The sequence below is a fragment of the Hemiscyllium ocellatum genome, chromosome 14 (assembly GCF_020745735.1).
Source record: "Hemiscyllium ocellatum isolate sHemOce1 chromosome 14, sHemOce1.pat.X.cur, whole genome shotgun sequence".
Taxonomy (NCBI): Eukaryota; Metazoa; Chordata; class Chondrichthyes; order Orectolobiformes; family Hemiscylliidae; genus Hemiscyllium; species Hemiscyllium ocellatum.
The window spans coordinates 74,905,533-74,926,216 of record NC_083414.1 but is presented as its reverse complement, the minus strand read 5'-3'; the positions used below and the strand labels follow the sequence as shown (position 1 = coordinate 74,926,216).

The window sequence follows — 20,684 nt, the reverse complement described above, 5'->3', positions numbered from 1 at the left end:
TCAACCTCTCCCTTCACCTGAGGCATGGTGATCCTTTGATTAAATTACCACCAGTCATCTCGCACCAATTTGAGACAATAAAATGGCTGCCAATCATTAATTAGTTGTGCTGTGAGTGAGGTGGACAAAGGCAACTTGCCCTCAGGAGGCTGGGTCCCTGCCTCCAACTTCAACTTCAGCACATATGCGCTGCCAGTGGGAGTGGCAGAGTCAGAATCATTGGCGACCTTTAAGCGGCAATTGGATAGGTACATGGATAGGTGCTTAAGCTAGGACAAATGTTCGGCACAACACCATGGGCCAAAGGGCCTGTTCTGTGCTATATCGTTCTATGTTCTATAAAGCTGCCAACCATGTGTCTGCCAGAATGTCATTCAAACAAGGGAAAGAAAGAAATCTGAAAGCTTGACTTCAAAATGTGAGCCTAGTCTACTGTTAGCCCTTAGCAAACCATTTAAGTCACAAGATGGCAGTTCAGTACCATTTTCGGAAGGGCAATTCAGGATGAGCACAAAATACCGGCCATGCCAAATGATATCTATCTCCTGGGATGAATAAGCAGAACTTTGAAAGAAGGGTCACTGGACACAAACCGTTAACTCCGTTTCTGTCAACAAATGCTGCCACTCCTGCTGAGTTTCTCAAGCAATTTCTGTTTTGCTGTTTGTTAATCTCTTCCCTTTATATGCTTGTAGCCAACAGTCTGTTTTTATTTCTTGCTAGTTTACCCTCATATTTAAAGTATTGCTTCTTTACAATTTGTTTGTCATCCATTACTGATTTAAAACCTACTCAAATTCTAAAGCTTACTATTGCTTTTGCTAAAATTTGAAATTATTTTTAATTCAATATTTTGCCTAACCGTTACTGTTAGCCCTGTTAATACCACTTTTCTAGTGGAGTGTTTATTTGTAAAGGGAATGTACATTTGGTGGGAAGTATGAACTGATGTGACTTATCCAAGGTCATATACTTTAATTTTCCAATTTATTTTAAATGAATTGCCCTCAACATCCATAAATAATTCTTTGAAGTTCAAAATCTGATTTCAGACTCAACCACATCACTGTCAAACTTCATATGAAATTCCATCATGTTAAGATTACTCTTCCCCCAAAGACCTTTACTCTAAGATGAACTCTGTCGCATTATGGAATACATCAGATTAAAAAAAAGCCTGTTTCCCAGCTCAAAAACATGCTGCAAAATTAAATACTTAATTGGATACAATGCCATTATCCATTGGACCATCAAACTTATGAATTAAATTAACTAAGAGACAGTGGTTGTGTGACTAAAAAAATGTCAGGGTGAGAAAGGAGGGAGTTGTGATCAGTGGTTGTTTTTCAGACTGGTGTGTGGATTGATGTTTCAGGAGTCAGCACCATGATCATGAATGCTTTTTGATATTATTGGACATGCTGCATTTGGTACACAGGTCAACGTTTGCAAGATTACCGATGACATGAAACACACAAATATTATAACCATCGGTGAAGATAGTAACAGAGTTCAAGGCGACTTAGATTGATAGTAGACAAACACAAGGCTGGAAGAACGCAGCAAGCCAGGCAGCATCAGGAGGTGGAGAAGTCAATGTTTCAGGTGTTAGCCCTTTTTCAGTCCTGAAGAAGGGTTAACACTTGAAGCATTGACTTCTCCACCTCCTGATGCTGTCTGGCTTGCTGCGTTCTTCCAACCTCCTGTTTGTCAACTTTGGATTCCAGCAAGGGCAGATTTTTTGTCTCTGACATAGATTGAGAAAACAGGCATTTAAAATTTTACATAATTAGTGCCTACTGATTCATTTTATAAAGGAGAATAAGAAGAGACAACATAAACTAAAAAAACACAATTTAGAGGAAGTAGAGAAAGAGAGGAATCCAGAGGTGCACTTATAAACATTGTTGAAAATGGCAGGATAAGCTTTAAAATAGCACACTGGATTCTTGGCTTTATTGACAGAAACACAGAATACAAATGTGAGCAAGTTATACCAGATTTTTAATAAACACTGCTTAGATCTTGGTCAGAGCATTATGTTCTATTCTACACAAGGCAGCTGTACCAACTTATATTTATATACTGCGTTTACTAATAACTCCTAAAACATTTCAAATATTTTACAGTATTGCAAAAAACTTTGGACAGTGAATCATATCAAACAATTTAGCACAAATGGCCAAACGTTTAGCCAAGAATTTGATTTAAAAAAGATCTTAGAGGAAAAACAAAGTATAGGAGGGTAGCACAGTGGCACTGCAGCCTTACAGCACCAAGGTCCTAGGTTCAACACCACCCTTGGGCGACTGTCTGTGTGGAGTTTGCACATTCTCCCCATGTCTATGTGGGATTCCTCCGGGTACTCCGGTTTCCTCCCAAAATCCAAAGACCTGTAGGTCAGGTATATTGGCCATTCTAAATTGCCCATAGTGTTAGGTGCATTAGTCAGAGGGAGATGGGTCTGGGTGGGTTACTCTTCGGAGGTTCGATGTGGACTGGTTGGGCCGAAGGGCCCGTTTCCACACTGCAGGGAATCTAATCTAATCTAATACCAAAGCCAAAAAAAAATCTGAGCAGCTAAACACAGGTTACCAACGACGGAATAACTTAAATTGGAAATGTTGAAGAGACCAGAATTAGATGAGTGCAAATATTTTGAATGGTTGTGCAGCTGGAGAAGATTACAGAGATAAACTGCGGAGAGGACATGGGGTTTTTGGGAGGGTTGGGGTGGGTTGGAACTTAAAAACTTGAGAATTTTAGATGTGGCATTGCTTGACTGACAGCTTACATATTTCAGCTCACACAGAGATGATGGGTGAATCGGACTTGGTGCAATTAGGATACAGGCAGTGTAGCTTTGATCACCACAACAGGCATCAAACAAGGAAAAACGGTTTCCTGTAGACGGCTGGTTGGCAGAACAACAGTAGGTGACCTGAGGAAAACATTTTTGGAGGGAGTCAGAAAGCAGGAAAACAAAGCCCAAGTCAATCTAAAATCACTTTTTGGGAAAGTGTTGCAATCTACTATTGGAATAACAGCACATTTAGAAAATCAGAATACAACTGAGAAAAAAAAATTATGTTTCACAAGTTAACTATTTTCAATATTCTGGCTTGTTTTAGCAAGCCTTCCCTATTTTTATTTTGGACTTTTTTTAAAAAAATAAAGGCACATATTACCTGCTGAACTTGCATGCCAGCCATCTGTGATTTATGCCTAAGGACCCCTAAATCCCTCTTTGTTGGAACTTTCTGCAGACATTCTCTGTTTAATTATTACTCAGTTCATTTATTCTTCTTGACAAAGTGCATAGCTTCACATTTTCCCACATATTGTTCTATGTGCTAAGTTTTTGCCCATTCACTTAACCTGTCAATATCCCCCTGCGGATTCTCTGTGTTGTCATCCTCACCAATTGTCCTCACATGTGTACATGTTTGACATCTACAAATCTGGGGGAAGTGCATTTACTTTCCTCATTTAAATCATAATAAATATTGTAAATAATTATGGCCGCTTGTACTTATCCTCAGTTACAGGCTGCCATCTTGAAATTCCATCCATATCTCAAAGTGGTCCTCTCTATCAATGTTAATATGCTATCTCCAACACTTTGGCCCCTATTAAGTAGTCTTATCCAACCAATTTCCCTTCATGAAGCCATGCTGATTGCTTAATTACATCAAGAATTGCCAATGCTCTGCTATATAACTCTCTACAGTAGACTGCAATATAAATTAAAGATGTTTCATTGGCATTTTCCAATCCTCTTGGACTTTTCTACAACTTAAGAATTCTTGGAAATTACTACCAGTGCATCAACCACAGCTACTTCTTTTAAAATCATGAAGACAGTGCAAGAAATGATTGGCAAGTTCAAGCTTCCTGCTTATGCTTTGCCGTGTCTAGCAAAAAATATCTATACAAACGGGACTTGTGGGACAAGGTCTGTCATTTACATTTTAAGAGAAGCAGAAAAAAAATTATAGTTGAGATGTAATTTTGTTTACTCGCATAATAAATGCAAAATTAATCAGCCTGTTGGCTTTTAAATGGCTGTCCAGAGAGTGGGAGAAACACACACAGGAGCATTGATCTTTGCTGAAGTACAGTGTCCAAACTGTACGCCAGCCAGCATTTGACTTCACACAAGAAACATACATTTAACTCACTTGAAATCACGTCCCTTTCAGATCAAAGCCAATGTTCCATGATATTTTGTTTGATTTCTATTCTAAACTATGCACTACTATTTCAATAGCTACGTTCATGGGCACATCTGATGAGCTTCAAATCTCCCTCTAGCCCTTCAGTCTAATGCCTATTCCAATATCTCAAACAGCAAGCATTGTTCTTGATCATATGTAGGATGGGTTTGGGGCAACAGGTTCCTACATTGGTATTTACTGGAACTGGAATTGGAAACTGCATCACAAACCTTGTCATGATAACAAACCTTGAAGATCACATGGGTGTCTGTCAGTAAAGGTCCTTCCACTTCTATTATGGGCATCGATTGGTCTCTGCTCATCAACTGGATATTAGTTTCTCCTATAGCTTCCAAACCTTCCATCAGGCCAGGCACAGTGCTCCCATCCGTAGGGCTCAGTGCTTTCGCCAAAGTGTCAAATGCCCTGCAGTAAAGAACATGTCACTAGCACTTTAATCCTACACGCACTGTATAATTACAGCAACACAGAACGAACAAGGAACATACTGCAATTGCAACATTTAAAGCATTGTGTAATTGCTAGGGTACGCCCAGGTATCTGTGTTCTTTTAGGAAGTGGGCAGGTGCATGCTTACAGACCAAGTTTCTGAATCCCTGCCTCATATGGAACTTATACTAATAGCTGGACTCCTCCAAGAGACTCGGTTGCCAAGTTGGAAAGCAGTTGATATTAGATAGCTGTACAGACCATGACAGAAACAATAAAGCTCAGAGATTCACCAAATTACGCCCAGTTTCGAAACAATCAAACAGCATGAGCAAGGAAAGATTCAGGGAGGGAATTTCAGGGTCTTTTCAGCTGAAGGCAATGTTGCCAATAATGCAGCAGTTAAGATTATGGATATCAACAGGTCGTTATGTGAGCAGTACAGATACCTTTGAGATTTGTGGGGCTGGTAGAGATTATAGATAAAGTGGAGGAACTCACAAATGGACTTGAAAACAAAGATGAGAATTTTAAAATCAAGACATTGTCTGAAACAAGCTAATGTAGGTCAGAGAGCACAGGAATTTAATGCAAGTTGCAATATGAAAGCAGAGTTTTGTTTAGTTGGGTTTATGCAGGTTCAAAGGTGAGCGACAGATAAGGTAGCATTGGAATAATCATATTCAAAGGGAACAAAAAGGAATGGATCAAGATTTTTAGCACGGTTACACCTCTCTACTGTAATGCACTATAAATAAAGCCTCATGATTCCTGAAGTTTTCAAAAAAGGTAAAGATTCTCATAAGATACACAAAATTCCCCAATTTAGCTGATTTTCAGACACAGGTTGACAGGAAATATGGGATAGGTTTCTGTATTTGATAAGAACCACTATTTATTTAAAATAAACCAACTTTAGTGACATGTTAACAATAATAAACTGTAAGTCTACAAGCAGGCAGATAGACAGGAAGAAAACAATGATGTTACAGGCAGAGGAAAAGAATCAGTGGGCTCTTGTCACAGGATCTATTGAGATAATTCAAGAAATGATCATAAAGCTACTCCTTGATCTTTCTTTCCAGATACTTTCATTTGTTTGCAGGAGGCACAGGGCAACTGGTTCACACTTATAAAGGCATCTGAATGATTACTTAAAAGTCACAGTTTACAACAATTACTGAACTAGTTTGCTTTAGAATGAAAAAGTGTTTTTTTTAATGACAGAGAACAGAGTCAGCTCCTGTATTTGCAAAGGTCTAATGGTTTCTCACTATCTTATTCACAGCCCAAAGTTGTTCAGTTACCAGGGAATCAATCACATAGTTTTTGCCAGCAGAGAGCCTTTTTCATTGACAATTGGTCACTAGTCCACAGACCAATCAGCTACTTGTTGCTGGCTGACTCTCAGCGTTTGCCTCCAGCTCATCTGCAAAGTACCAATAGTTGTGTAAACACTGCAATACCAGTGTCAGGTTACTTGCAGTCAAAAAAAGTGTAGCAATTCTTCAACAATCCTTAGTGTTTAAAACAGTTTTCTTTTCCCATCTCAGTCCACAAAAATAAATATAGGACAAATGAAAAGACACAACTAAACAGAAAAATAGGAGCAGGAGTATATTATTGGGACCTTCAAGCCTGTTCTACCATTCAATATGATCAGGGCTGCCCATCCGACTCAGTATCCTGTTCCTGCTTTCTCCCCATGCACTTTGATCACTTTAGTCCAAAGAATGATATTTAATGAAAATATTCAATGATTTGGCCTCAACCGCTTTCTATGCCAGAAACTTTCACAGGCTCACCATACTCTGGCTGGAAAAAAAATCCTCATCTTAGTCCTAAATGTCTTGCCTTCAGCTGCAACCCCTGGTTCTGGACTCTCCAGTCATCAGGAATACCCTTCCTCTGTATACTCTGTTTAGCGATGTTTGAATTTTATAGGTTTCTGTGAGATCTGCTATTATTCTTCTAAACTCCAATAAATATTGTCCTCTTCATACATCAGTTCTCTCATCCCAGGAATCATTTGGATCAGACACAGTCCTTAATGTCTCTGTCCTTAAAAACAGTGATTGACCGTATCAAAAATATATCCTATTACTAAAATATTCAATACTAAAATAACAAAACACAGGACTTATCTCCATCCATTCTTCCTTCCCTCGCGTTCCTTTATAACCCTAGCTTTTCTTAACCCTGACACTCAGAACAATGTCTCTGAAGTTACATTATCTTTACAGCAATGTGATGTATGTTTATGTGAATGGTTGAAACACCATTTGTATCGGAATAGTTTCATATCCTGAACTTCAGCTTACATTGATCGTAATCAAATGGACTTCACTGAAAAGTTTAGTCTTTCCTTGTTTCCATGTCATATATAAACATAGAACATAGAAAAATACAGCGCAGTACAGGCCCTTCAGCCCTCGATGTTGTGCCAACCAAAGCCTACCTAACCTACACTAGCCCAATAACCTCCGTATGCTTATCCAATGCCCGCTTAAATGACCATAAAGAGGGGGAGTCCACCACTGCTACTGGCAGGGCATTCCATGAACTCACAACCCGTTGAGTAAAGAATCTACCCTAACATCTGTCCTATACCTACCACCCCTTAATTTAAAGCTGTGTCCCCTAGTAACAGCTGACTCCATTAGCAGAAAAAGGTTCTCACTGTCAACCCTATCTAAACCCCTAATCATCTTGTTCACCTCTATCAAATCTCCCCAAACCTTCTTTTCTCCAATGAGAACAACCCCAAGTGCCTCAGCCTTTCCTCATACGATCTTCCTACCATGCCAGGCAACATCCTGGTAAACCTCCTCTGCACTCGTTCCAATGCCTCCACGTCCTTCCTATAGTATGGCGACCAAAACTGCACACAATACTCCAGATGAGGCCGCACCAGAGTCTTATACAACTGCAACATGACCTCAGGACTCCGGAACTCAATTCCTCTACCAATAAAGCCCAGTTCGACATATGCCTTCTTCACAGCACTATTTATCTGGGTGGCAACTTTCAGAGATCTGTGTCCATGGACACCAAGATCCCTCTGCTCATCCACACTACCAAGTAGCCTACCATTAGCCCAGTAATCCATCTTCTTGTTACTCCTACCAAAGTGAATGACTTCACACTTAGCTACATTGAACTCCATTTCCCACCTTTCTGCCCAGCTCTGCAACTTATCTATATCCCGCTGTAACCTGCCACATCCTTCTTCGCTGTCCACAACTCCACCGACTTTCGTGTCATCCGCAAACTTGCTCACCCAACGTTCAAGCCCCTCCTCTAGGTCATTTATAAAAATGACAAACAGCAATGGTCCCAAAACAGATCCTTGTGGAACACCGCTAGTAACTGCACTCCAAGATGAATCTATACCATCAACTACTACCCTCTGTCTCCTTCCAGCCAGCCAATTCCTAATCCAAACCTCTAATGCACCCTCAATGCCATACCTCCGTAGTTTTAGCATTAGCCTACCATGGGGTACCTTACCGAACGCCTTGCTAAACTCCATATACGCCACATCTACTGCTCTACCCTCGTCCACCTCCTTGGTCACCTTCTCAAAGAACTCAATAAACTTCAAAGTGCTAAGAGCCAACAACAATCCCAAACTCTCATAACACTGTTGAGTACTTCTTCTAACACTGGTTTAGATTAGATTACCTATTGTGTGGAAACAGGCCCTTCAGCCCAACAAGTCCACACCGAACCTCCGAAGAGTAACCCACCCAGGCCCATTTCCCTTTGACTAATGCACTTCACTTATAGGCAATTTAGCACGGCCAATTCACCTAATCTGCACATCTTTGGACTGTGGAAGGAAACCGGAGCACCAAGAGGAAACCCACACAGACACGGGGAGAATGTGCAAACTCCATACAGACAGTTGCCCAAGGCTGGAATCGAACCTGGGACCCTAGTGCTGTGAGACAGTAGTGCTAACCACTGAGTCACCGTGCTGCCAAACCAACTAAACCACCGTTTAGTTTCTTAGAATCACAGAATTCCTTCAGTGTGGAAGCAGACCATTCGCCCATCAATATTCTTAAAGTTTATCCCACTGGATTCTCTATTCCTGACTCACTATCCTATAACAAAACCAACCTCAAATCAGTGCCACTAATCGCATTTTGAAAGGTCTGGAAAAATCACAGACTGGTCCATAGAGTCATAGAGATCTGCAGCGCAGAAGAAGGTTTATCAGCCTATCATATACACACTCAAAACCAACCAGCTAACTATTCTAACCCCATTTTCCAGCAATTGGTCCATCGGAAGTGCATATTTAAATACTTCAACTTTGAGGGTTTCAGCCTCGAACACCCGGAGAAGCAGTGAGTTTCAGATTCCTTTCACTCTCTGAATGAAGAGGTTTTTTTAAAAAAAACATCTCTTCTAAACCTCCCACTGCTTACCCTAAATCTATGCCCCTCCATCAAGGGAAAATGCTTCTTCCTGTCTATTTATCTCATAATTTTAGCCAACTCAATTATCCCCTCTCAATCTCCTGTGCTCGAAGAAAACAGCCCCATTCTGTCTCTCTTCATAACTAAAATTCTCCAGGTCAGGCAGCATCCCTGTACTATCTCCAGTGCTATAACATTCCTCCATAATGCAGATTTCAGAACTGCACACAATACTCTAGCTGTAGCTGAACCAATTTTCTTTTACAATTGCAATATAACTCCCAGCTCTTAAACTCTATGACCAGCTAACAAAGACTAATACAGAATGCTGTATGCCTTCTTAACCACTTTATCCACTGTTCTCACCTTAAGGAACTGGTGTACATGTTCAGCAAGGTTCCTCTATGTTTCCCAGGTCCTACTGTTCAAAATATATTTCCTTGCCTTGTTTGTCCCTGGCAGGACAATACCAGCAGAGGTGGCAACACCTGGGTACACAGTTGAGAGAGAGTTGTCTGAGAGTCCTCAACATTGACTTGGACCCCATGAAATTTCACCATTACCCAGACTGAATCCTATTTATCACTGATCAGCTCATCTCACCAGCCCATGCATAATCTTCCTGTAATCTAAGGCTACCCTCCTCACTATTTGCCACCCCAATTTTTATATCATCTACAAAAACACATCCTCCTCATTCCTGAAGAAGGGCTTATGCCTGAAACGTCGATTCTCCTGCTCATTTGATGCTGCCTGACCTGTTGCACTTTTCCAGCAACACATTTTTCAGTACAAATCTACTGATCAACCCTCCTGTAGTTAAGTCTAAATCATCTATGTAAACCACAAAGCAAGGGCCCCAACATCAACCCTTGTAGGATCCCAGTGAGCACAGTCTTCCAGTTGGATATCCACCTCTCAATCATCACTGCTTCCTGCCACTCAGCCATTTGTGCATCCAATTTATCCAATTTCCTTGGATCCCATGGGCTCTTATTTTTTCATCTGGGATGAATGTCAAAATTGGGAGAGCTGACTCACAGACTAGTCATAACACAATGCAGGAGAAAATTACTGCAGATGCTGGAATGTGCAAAAAAAATGCTAGAAATCAGAGCAAGTCAGGCAGCATTAATGGAGAGACAGCAAGCTAATGTTTCCGAGTCAAAAAGCCAACTTGATATGAGCAGGGGACAACAAGTGTGTAATGTGGGTGGGGTGTGTTGCAGGAGAGAGACAGTGTGGAGCTGGAGAAGAAAGATATTGATAATGCAGATTAAGTGATTGGAATGTGAGAACAGGCAGTGTCTAACTGCCAAACTAGAGAGAACAGGTAGTAGTCCCACTGGAGTGTGGGGAGGGGAAAGAGAACATGGTGACAGAGAATGCAACAAGTAACACCTCTGTTTCTGTTCTGTAACTTGACTACTCGTTTTCCTTTCACTTTCCCATTTCCAATCCCTTTCAAATTTATGAGGGTGATATAAAAGTATTTTATGGTTTAACTAATAATCATCAGCCATTATTGCTGACTGTCTGGCAGTTACAGCTCTCTAGACACTAACTTTGTACCCAAAAGTTTCCCTTAAGGTGACATAATCTTGAGAAATCTCTGACAATGAAGCATATATTTCCTGTGTCTAACATGTAAATCTCTACTAGCATGCAGAGTAAGTAAAGAGGTGGCCTTATTGAGTTGTTCAAAATTATGAACAAATTTGACAGGTTAAAGAAGGATATTATTTTTCCATTGGTTGGTATATGTCAATAACTAGGGGGTCATAATTTTAATATTATCAACAAAAGAACTAGGAGTGAGATGAGGAAAAACGTCTTTACTCAGAATTGTTAGGATTTAGAACGTGCTGCCTGGGAGAGTGAGAAGGCAGATTCCATACGAGGTTTCAAAAAATATCTTGATTTATATTTGAAGCTGATGAAATTTGAGGACTATGGAGATAGGGCTGGAGAATGGGACTAACTAGTTAGCACTTTTGGGAGACAATACAGACATAATGGGTGAAATGGCCTCCTTTTGTGCTGTAAAATTCTATGATTCTGTGTCCAGTCCTATATTGGCCAATACATTTGAAGTAGTTTTTTTTAATGACATGAAGAATGCCTCCATAATGTTTTCCCCAACTTTTGTAGGCCCTGTACAAACTTAAACATTTCCTTAGTAGATTTCAAATTGCAACTCAGATTCTCATCAGGGTCTGCATTAGCATCTGATGTTTCCTGTTTCAAATACATGGTATGAAACATACATACCATGGGTGGCATGATGGCTCAGTGGTTAGCACTGCTGCCTTACAGCACCAGAGTCCCACGTTCAATCCCAGCCTCAATTCCACCCATGCTAAATTGCCCATAGTGTTAAGTGCATTAGTCAGATGCAAATGGGTCTGGGTGGGTTACTCTTTGGAGGGTCAGTGTGGACTGGTTGGGCCGAAGGGCCGGATTCCACGCTGGAGGGACTCTAATCTAATTTTGATCTGATATTCATACTCTCCCACTTGCTCACATTCTTGCAGGTCAAATTCTAGCTTTGTCATTTCCATGCATTTGAATCCTGTTTATTTCATCTTTCCTGACCTTTCCTTCTGTTGTTCTGCTCTCTACTAGTCTTTTAGCACCATATCTAGTTTCTTAATTCTCTCTTCATACTCAAGCTGCTTTCAGTGAAATTGAATGTCACCCGATTCTGATGCTTCACTACCAGGAGTGCTCCGTCTCTCTTGTAATTTCCCCATACCATGCACCGTTCAAGTATCTCAATTACCTACCCTTTCCTAGTTCTGTCAGGCAAAACTACCACCAGGTTACCTGCTAAATCAATCAAATGTTCTTTGAGAGCTACCTTAGACTGCCAGGAATAACCTGCAGGAAATCTTTTGCTATTTGCAGTGCCATGACTTAACTGCAGTACCCAACCTGGTGTTTTGGTTCACCTGTATTTTTTTTATTAATATCACAACCAAATCCTAATTGTTTAAAACAGAAGCAATTTTGGAGAAGCCCCCAAAACTTTGTCACAAAAGTTAAAGATGCTTAAAAATAAGAATTCTCCAACTGACTTGACTTTCAACCCAAGTTGGTAGAAAGCATGAACCAGGTTTCTGCATCTGACAAGAATGACTCCATGTTATCAAATAAATAGATTCTATGCACAGGTCAACAATTATGAACCATCAGCATATAACTTTCCAAGTCAAAACTCTAACTACCTGATAATCTCGGCCCTTATACACACATGCACAAACAAACAGGTAAAAGAAGTGAGTATTGTCGGCAGAGGAAAAAACTGGGAAAGCAATACTGCTGTCCTTGGTCACAAGGTCTGTTAAGGTGATTCCTTAACTGATCAGAGTGCTGCTTCTTGATCTTGGTGTCTCCAAATTCTTTCAGCTGTTTGTAGGGGGCATGGGGTGACTGGTTAACACTTACAAAGGCCTCTGATTACTGAAATGTCACAGCTGACAGAAACTATTAGTTTTTTCAGAATGAATGTGGTTTTTACTGCAGACAATAGAAGTAGCTCCTGAGCTTGCAGAGTGACGGCTTCTCACTATCTTATTCACTGCCCTAAGCTATTCAGCTACGTAGGAACCAATCACAGTTTTCTGCAGGCAGAGGGCTTCTGTCATTGATAACTGGTCACTAATCCACAGATCACTCAACCACATATTGCCAGATGATTCTCCATGTATTCACAGGCCTTGACTCCAGCTCATCTGCAAACTATCTAATACCGCTGGAAACAGCAGTTGTATAAACAGTGCATACAATAACATATGTGAACCAAAACACCATGTTAAATATGCTAGGTTACTTGCTTTCAAAAAAATCAATTCCTGAATAAGCTTTGGTTATTTTCCTATTTCATATCAGAATTATAATGCACAGAAAATTAAAAAGACACAGTCCTTACAAGCAGTTGCTGAGCTGACAGGGTAGGGCAGGGCAACAACATGGAGATTGAATGACTGAATGATTAAATGCTTGGAAAGAGACTTCAAAGTTAAAACAATAATGTAAATAACTTGTGGAACGTTTTAGAGAACATCTCTGGGACATGTGCACTAAATAACCCCACTGCTCTGTGTCCAAACACTAACTCCCCTTCCCACTCCGCCAAGGATGCTCAAGTCCTGGGCCTCCTCCATCACCAAGCTCTAGCCACCCAATGCCTGGAGGAAGAACATCTCATCTTCGGCCTTGGGACCATGAGACTTCATGGGATCAATGTAGATTTTATCAGTTTCTTCATTTCCCACCCCTCCCCCCACCTTATCCCAGATCCAACCTTCCAACTCAGCACCCCCTCTTGAACCTGTCCAACTTCCTTCCCACTTATCCTCTCCACCCTATCACCGTCACCCCCCACCTCCATCTACCCATCACATGGGGCCTATCTCCTTGCCTTATTCAGAATGAAGAAGAAAACATTACTACATTAAAAAAAGCTTCAATCTCTTGTTTAATTGTTTTATTTTGAATGGACGCTTGCTGCAATTTTAAGAACAAGTAAACTGCCTGATTCTAGAAATGTCTTGTATATGCCAGGACACAAATGTAACCCTCCATGTACCTTATGAATATTGCAGCCAAGTCAGCATAAAGAACTAGAGTCATCGAGGTATGCAGTACGGAAACAGACCCTTCAGCCCAAGTCATCCATACCGACCAATTTTCCTAAACTGAATTTGCCTGCAATTGGTGTATATCGCTCTAAACCTTTCTTATCCATGTACCTGTCCAAATGTTTTTTAAATTTGTAATTGTACTCACCTCTACCACTTACTTTAGTAGATGAGATATTTACCTCAGCCAGTTCTGAACAAAGGAGACCGTCAAAATCATTACAGCCTAACCAGGATCTGCATCCAAAAGATCATTTTGCAGGGACTATTCTTTGCAGTACACCTTGTACTGGAAGTTACACTACTCCTCCACTCCCAAGCATCTTGCCAAGCAATCACAGGAGATGTAATACCTGCCTATTTATTTCCTTCCTTCTCACTATGCAAGGCTCCAGACACACCTTTACAGGTGAAGCAGTGATTCTCCTGTACTTCATTCAATCTAGTATATTATATTTGCCATTCACAATGTGGTTTCCTCTACACTGGGAGATGAAGACAGACTCAGTGACCACTTCGTAGAACATTCTGCCCATAAAACAGCCTCGAGCTTCCAGCTGCCTGCACAATACACCACTGTCCCTTGGAACCTTTGGACCATCCTTCCCATACCAACTAGTTTTCTCCATTTAAACCAGTTCCATTTGGCTGCATTTGATCCATATCCCTCCATATCTATCCCATCCATGTCCCTGTCTAAATGCTTCTTATATCACAGAATTGTACTTTCTTCCACCCACTACCTCTGGCAGTCTGTTCCAGACACTCAACACCCTGTATGAGAAGATTGCCCTCTGGGCCCTTTCACCTTTCATCTCTTACCTCTCATCTTAAACCCATGCCCTCAGTTTCAGACTCCTCTGTAATGGGAAAAAGCTGCCAGCTATCTACCTTACTTTTGACTCTCATGATTTCATAGATATCTATAAGATCACCCCGCAGTCTCCCATGTTCCATGGAAAACGTCACTGCCTGTACAACATCTCCTTATAATTCAAACCTTCCAGTACCGGTTGTATCCTTTTTGCACTCTTTCGAGTTTAATAATATTCTTTCAATAGTAGGGTGAAAGAACTGCACACAGTACTCCAAATGTGGCCTCACCCACACCTTGTACAGCTGCAAAAAGACATCCCAACTCCTAATTCAATCCTCTGACTGATGAAAGTAAGCATGCTGAAAGCCTCCTGCACCATTCTGTCTACCTGTGATTCCATTGTCAAGGAGCTATGAACCTGTATCCTTAAATCTTTTTGTTCTATAACACACCCCGGGCCCTATCATTAACTGTGTAACTCCTATCCTTGTTTGCCTTAACAAATTGCAACACCTCACATTTAGCTAAATTAAACTCCATCTGCCATTCCTCAGTCGAATGGCCCAGTTGATCAATATCTCCCTGCGTTCACAAATAACCTTCTTCACAGTCCACTATGCCTCCAATCTTGGTGCCATCTGTAAACTGACTAACTATACCTCTGAAATTTTCATCCAAATGATTTATATAAATGACAAATAACAGTGTCTCCAGCACTGATCCCTGTGGTACACCACTGGTCAAAACAACCCCCACCAAATTTGTATTGGATCATTAAATTGGACTTCACAAACAGGGTTTGGAGGAAACTTTTTTTAAGTTACATTCTTGAAGTGCTGAGATTTACATATTAATGAACCGAAATCTGCAACCCATTCTAAAAGATGAAAGATATAACAGCAAACTAGGTTTGTTCAATATATCATTTCAGCTGCATGACACTGTAACCTTTCGCTTTAAAAGCCGTGTCTTATGATCCTGCTCCACAGCTACCTGACAAAGGAACAGCGCTCCGAAAGCTAGTACTTCCAAATAAACTTGCTGGAGTTTAACTAGTGCTGTATGATTTTTAACTTTGTCCACCCCAGTCAACACTGGCACCTCCACATCAGAACATGAAGACTGTGAGCCAAGAAGGAAAAGTAAACAGAAATAATAAATTACATTTGGTTGTAGCTTAGTTTGCCGAGCTGGTGGGTTGTCATGCAAACGTTACATCATCATGCTAGGTAACATCATCACTGCGACTTCCTGAAGCATTGTTGTTCTACTCCACTTGATATCTATACGCTCTGGCCTATTAAGGTGGGTGGTATCACTTCCGATTTTCTTTTGTACTGGTTTGTAAATGGGATCGATGTCAACATGCTTGTTGATGGCATTGCGGGTTGAAAACCACCCACCTAAGAATTCCCATGCAGGTCTCTGTTTAGTTTATCCTCGGATGGTTACGTTGTCCCAATCAAATTGGTGGTCCTCTTTGTCCGTGTGTCCGGAGATAACGGAGAACTGGTTGTGCCATTTGGCTGTGACTTGGTGTTTGTGTATCTGGATTGTTAGTTTTCTTCCAGTCTAGTCAATGTAATGGTTATAGCATTTGTTACATGGAATTATGTACATCACCTTGGTCCTGTTATGGAAATCGGGTCTTTCATCCTTGTGAGCAGTTGGTGGAGTTTGGCTGTGGATTGGTATGCTGTCATAATTCCTAGTGGTCATAGTAGTCTGATTGTCATTTCTGATATGTTTTTGATATAGAGTAGAGTGACCAGTGTCCTTATGATCATAGTGTCCTTATGATGTTGTCTGTCCAATAGGATGAAGCTATTGAGGCATCTGTTGTTTGTGAAGACCTTGTATAGGTGTTTTTCCTCACACCTGCATATTCTTGTGTGTTGCAATGCATAGTAGCTTGTTTAAATAATGTCCTGACTCAACTCCGTTTGTGGACACTGCGGTGGTTGTTGTTGTTGAGGATTTGGTCCATGTGGTTGGCCTTCCTGTATACATAGAACATGGAACATCAAAACACAGTATAGATCCTTTGGCCCTCAAAACCAATCTGAAGCCCAACTAACCTACACTATTCCATTATCATTCATATGTTTATCTAATAACCATTTAAATGCCCTTAAAGTTTCATACCTTTACTACTCTCTGACATCTGTCTGATATCAATCACCCTTCAATGTAAAGCTTTGTTCCCTCATGCTAGCCTAAGCCATCCAAGGAAGAAGGCTCTCACTGTCCATCCTATCCTCTGATCATCTTGTATGTCTCAATTAAGTCACCTCTCAACCTTCTTCTCTCTCACTAAAACAGCCTTAAGTCCCTCAGCCTTTCCTCATAAGATCTTCCTTCCATACCAGATAAAATCTTCTTAAATCTCCTCTGCACCCTTTTTCAATGCTTCTACATCCTTCCAATAATGCAGTGACCAGAACTGTATGCATTACTCAATTGCGGCCGCATCAGAATTTTGTACAGCTGCAACATGACTTGATGGGTCTGAAACTGAATCAGTTGGATGCTGCCTGACTTGCTGCGCTTTTCCAGCAACACATTTTCAGCTTTGAAACTCAATCCTTCTACCAATAAAAGCTGTACACCTTCTTAACAATCCTATCAACCCAGCTAACCTACACTATTCCAGCCTTAAGTCCTTTTCAACTTTCAGGGATCTATGCACATGGACACTGAGATATCTTTGCTCATCTACACTACCAAGAATCTTACTATTAGTCCAGCACTCTTTATTCCTATTGCTCCTTCCAAAGTGAATCACATCACACCTTTCTGCATTAAACTCCATTTGCCATCTTTCAGTCCAGCTCTGCAATTTACCTATGTCCCACCATAACGTATAACATCCTTCCAGATTGTCTACAAGTCCACCGGCCTTAGTGTCATTTGCAATTTTACTAACCCAACCTTCTATGCCCTCATCCAGGTCATTTATAAAAATGACTAACAGCAGTAGCCCCAAAACAGATCCTTACGATACACCACTAGCAACTGAACTGCAGGATGAACATTTCCCATACTTTGGACAGGAACTCTCCACTGGCCCTCTGTTCTACCATAACGTCTATGAACAACGTTCATTGTTGTTTTCCTCTTCTTCGGTGAATTTGAAACCGGTGAATATATTGTTGATGAGATGGAGTGTTTTCTTTAACTTTGTGAATTTGATGATGACAAATGTGACTCCCATGTATCAGATCCATAGTTTGGGTTGGAATACGAGGAGGGTTGTTCGTTCCAGTCTTTGTATGGCTGGTTCTGCTGTGAGTCCTACTATGGGTGATTCTGTGGGTGTGCCAGTCATTTGTTAATATGCTTGGCTGTTGAAGGAGAAGTGAATGGTGAACATAAATCCAGTAGTTTGACTGGATTCTTTCACCAGTGGTATGTCAAAGGAGGCTGTAATATCAAAGGAAACCATGATTTCATCATTATCGATTTTAATGTTCCTGAGGTTGTTGAGGAATTCCTGAGCTGAGTGGATGGTGTGGGTTGACCCGTTGACAAGATGTTTCACAATCTGCTGTAATGTAGTGCAGATTGTGTAGGTGGGCCCCATAGAGAAACTATGTTCTGAGGGGGATGCATCTTGTGGAGTCCAAAAAAGCAGGGGGGTGTTGGAGCCTTCAGATTTCATTTTGAGGTTATCTGTCTTGGTTATCTGCCTAGGCTGTTAGAGATTTTTTTATGTTCTCGACAATCCTGTTCTCTAACTGTGGTGTGGGGTCGAGCTCCACCTTTTCATAAGTATGGAAATCTCCAGTAGCACCTCTGCTTTTTCAATGTAATTCAGTTTGTTCATTGCGGTAGTTCTGCACCCTTTGTCCGCTGGTAGGATTATGATGTCTTTAATCTTTCCTTAGTCCTTCAAGGTCTTTTCTTTCTGACATGTTGTAGTTGTTCAATTCACTTCTTCAGTTAAGACAGGGGACTATAGTTGGAAGTTCTGTTGTGTTTTGTCCACGGGTCCATTAAATTTCAGTGTTGATTTGAGATCAGCTAGGAAGTCAGTTTTGCCGGCATTTCTGTGGTTATAATTGAGTCTGCATAACAGGCTTTCTCGATTTTTTTCAATGGTCTGTTGGACAGATTTCTTATCCATGTGGCTGGTTTGTCCATGTTCTTATTGTGAATTGATGTGGTGAGTTTCTCCTGTAGTGTCAATTTCTTCATGGTTCTGGCCATGTAGTGTTGGGTGCTGATGGCCTGTTACAGGGTTGCAGTCCACTGTTGGTCAGTCGTGTTCAGGGACTGTGATCTTTTGCGCGCAACTTCCCATTCATATTTGTGGAGGCGGTCACGGGCATCGTTGATCACCAGCCACCGTTTTGTTCTGCAGTTTTTCTTGCCTGTGGGTTGTTGAGTGGTGATCTGTACCTAATGCTGTACCTGGTTCTTGAGGCATTCATGGAGGAAATAGAGTTGTTCACAGGTGGAGTTCATTTGATTGGTAAAGGATTCCCATCAATGGATCAGTTTGAACTTGTTATGCCCATAATTTCTTAAGGCTCTTGTGAAGATTCATAGTTTGGGTTGTGGATGTGGTGGTAGGCTTGCTCGCCAAGCTGATGTGTTGTCATGCAAACGTTTTGACACTATGCTAGACAACGACCTCAGTGTGACTTCCATGAAGCATTCTTGTTTTACTCCACTCGATATTTATAAATATTGGCGAGTTAAACCACATCCACATCCACAACACAAGCTACAAATCTTCATAAGAAACTTAATAAATTACATTTACTTTATATAGGTGAAATCAAGTGAAAATGGTAAAACAGAAAAATGGAGAAAGGAAATAATATTTTATTGTATTTATGGTGCAAGATTAATTTTCCCCTGAGAGGATGATACTCCATATTTGAAAAAACAATTAAAGGCCAGAGGATTGTTCATCAATAATGATCAATTATTACATGATTTAACACATTACAGAAAGCACCAGCTCAACACTTTTCAGCAACTTAATGGTGTGAGATTAGCAGGCAAATACCCAAATTCACATCACTAAAGATACTTCAATACTAACTCTATAATGAGGCCTGCAACAAGGTGCCTACAAAAGAGCAGGCATGACTACATCAACTTCACGATTTCCATAGTTCACCACAGATCTGAAGATGGCAACAGAAGTTGCTGCCGGACTTATGATAACATTGATGTGGACAACTTCACTGATATCACAAGATTCAGGTCAGTATATTCCCGGTTACAGCTATCTCTGTATACAAGTAAATAATAATCGTTGACTCAGGGACCTCACTATTTCTTCTTCTTTCTGGAGATACTGCCTCTGTGAACTTGCTTAAACATCCATTCTTCACATGCAAACCTAAAAGGTCAGTGCTGACAAAATAGCTGAGTGTAGGAAGTGTTGCAGCCAAAGATCTTGTTACCATCTATGATAAACTTATACACATTCTAGTAGCAATCATTCTCCCTGGGACACCATAAATAAATGTGACAGCAGGCACTCCTTTCTGACAGAAAAACTGTATGGTAAGCTGGTCACTGTACAACAGGTTCTGATTTTCATTTTTACACTGGTGCTACAGAAACTCAACAACTAATACAGCTTTTACTGAAGCAAGCACTAATAAACTCCAAAAATAATCCCTGATTACCAGAACCAAAAAACAGATTGCCATTTTGACTGATTGTGACTCACATCAGTTAAAGTGGAAATAGTGATAAGTCATCGTTTTGCTCTTTATTCAGAGAACCCAGACAGGGAGCCATGAGGTTACAGGTGGCTGGCACATTGAGTGGTGGTTGTGTACCGTGTAATCTCATTGGTAGACTGGTCCTCTTGCTGCAGTTCTGTGATATTGATGTCTCCATTATGAAGTGCTTCAATTGCTGTCAAGTCACCCAGGCTCTGTGACTCCTCCTTGCCCTTGCTGAGGTCTGTTAGTGAGGTGATGACATTAGCCAGTGTACTCAAATCACCTTGGCTTGCTTCAGCCTAAAACAAGGAGATACAGAGAAGCTGATCATTGTACTCATCTACACACTGTGAGAGGTACCTATAATACCAAGGCACCTTGAGTCAGACAATCTGAGCAGAGATTACTAACAATCCAGAGGATCACTGCACAACAAAGGA

General features: G+C 40.8%; 1 protein-coding gene across 5 annotated transcripts in view; it reads right to left on the bottom strand.

Annotated features, from left to right (window-relative positions):
- Window positions 1-20,684, bottom strand: part of LOC132822429 (nuclear receptor subfamily 2 group C member 2-like) — a 198,593-nt gene that overhangs the window by 72,569 nt on the left and 105,340 nt on the right. For all 5 annotated transcript variants that reach the window (XM_060835809.1, XM_060835811.1, XM_060835810.1 and 2 more), the window contains 2 exons: window positions 20,359-20,543; window positions 4,466-4,643 (listed from right to left, as the gene is read on the bottom strand). In XM_060835809.1, coding sequence (XP_060691792.1) covers window positions 4,466-4,643; window positions 20,359-20,543 — 363 coding nt within the window. The remainder of the gene's footprint in view (window positions 1-4,465; window positions 4,644-20,358; window positions 20,544-20,684) is intronic.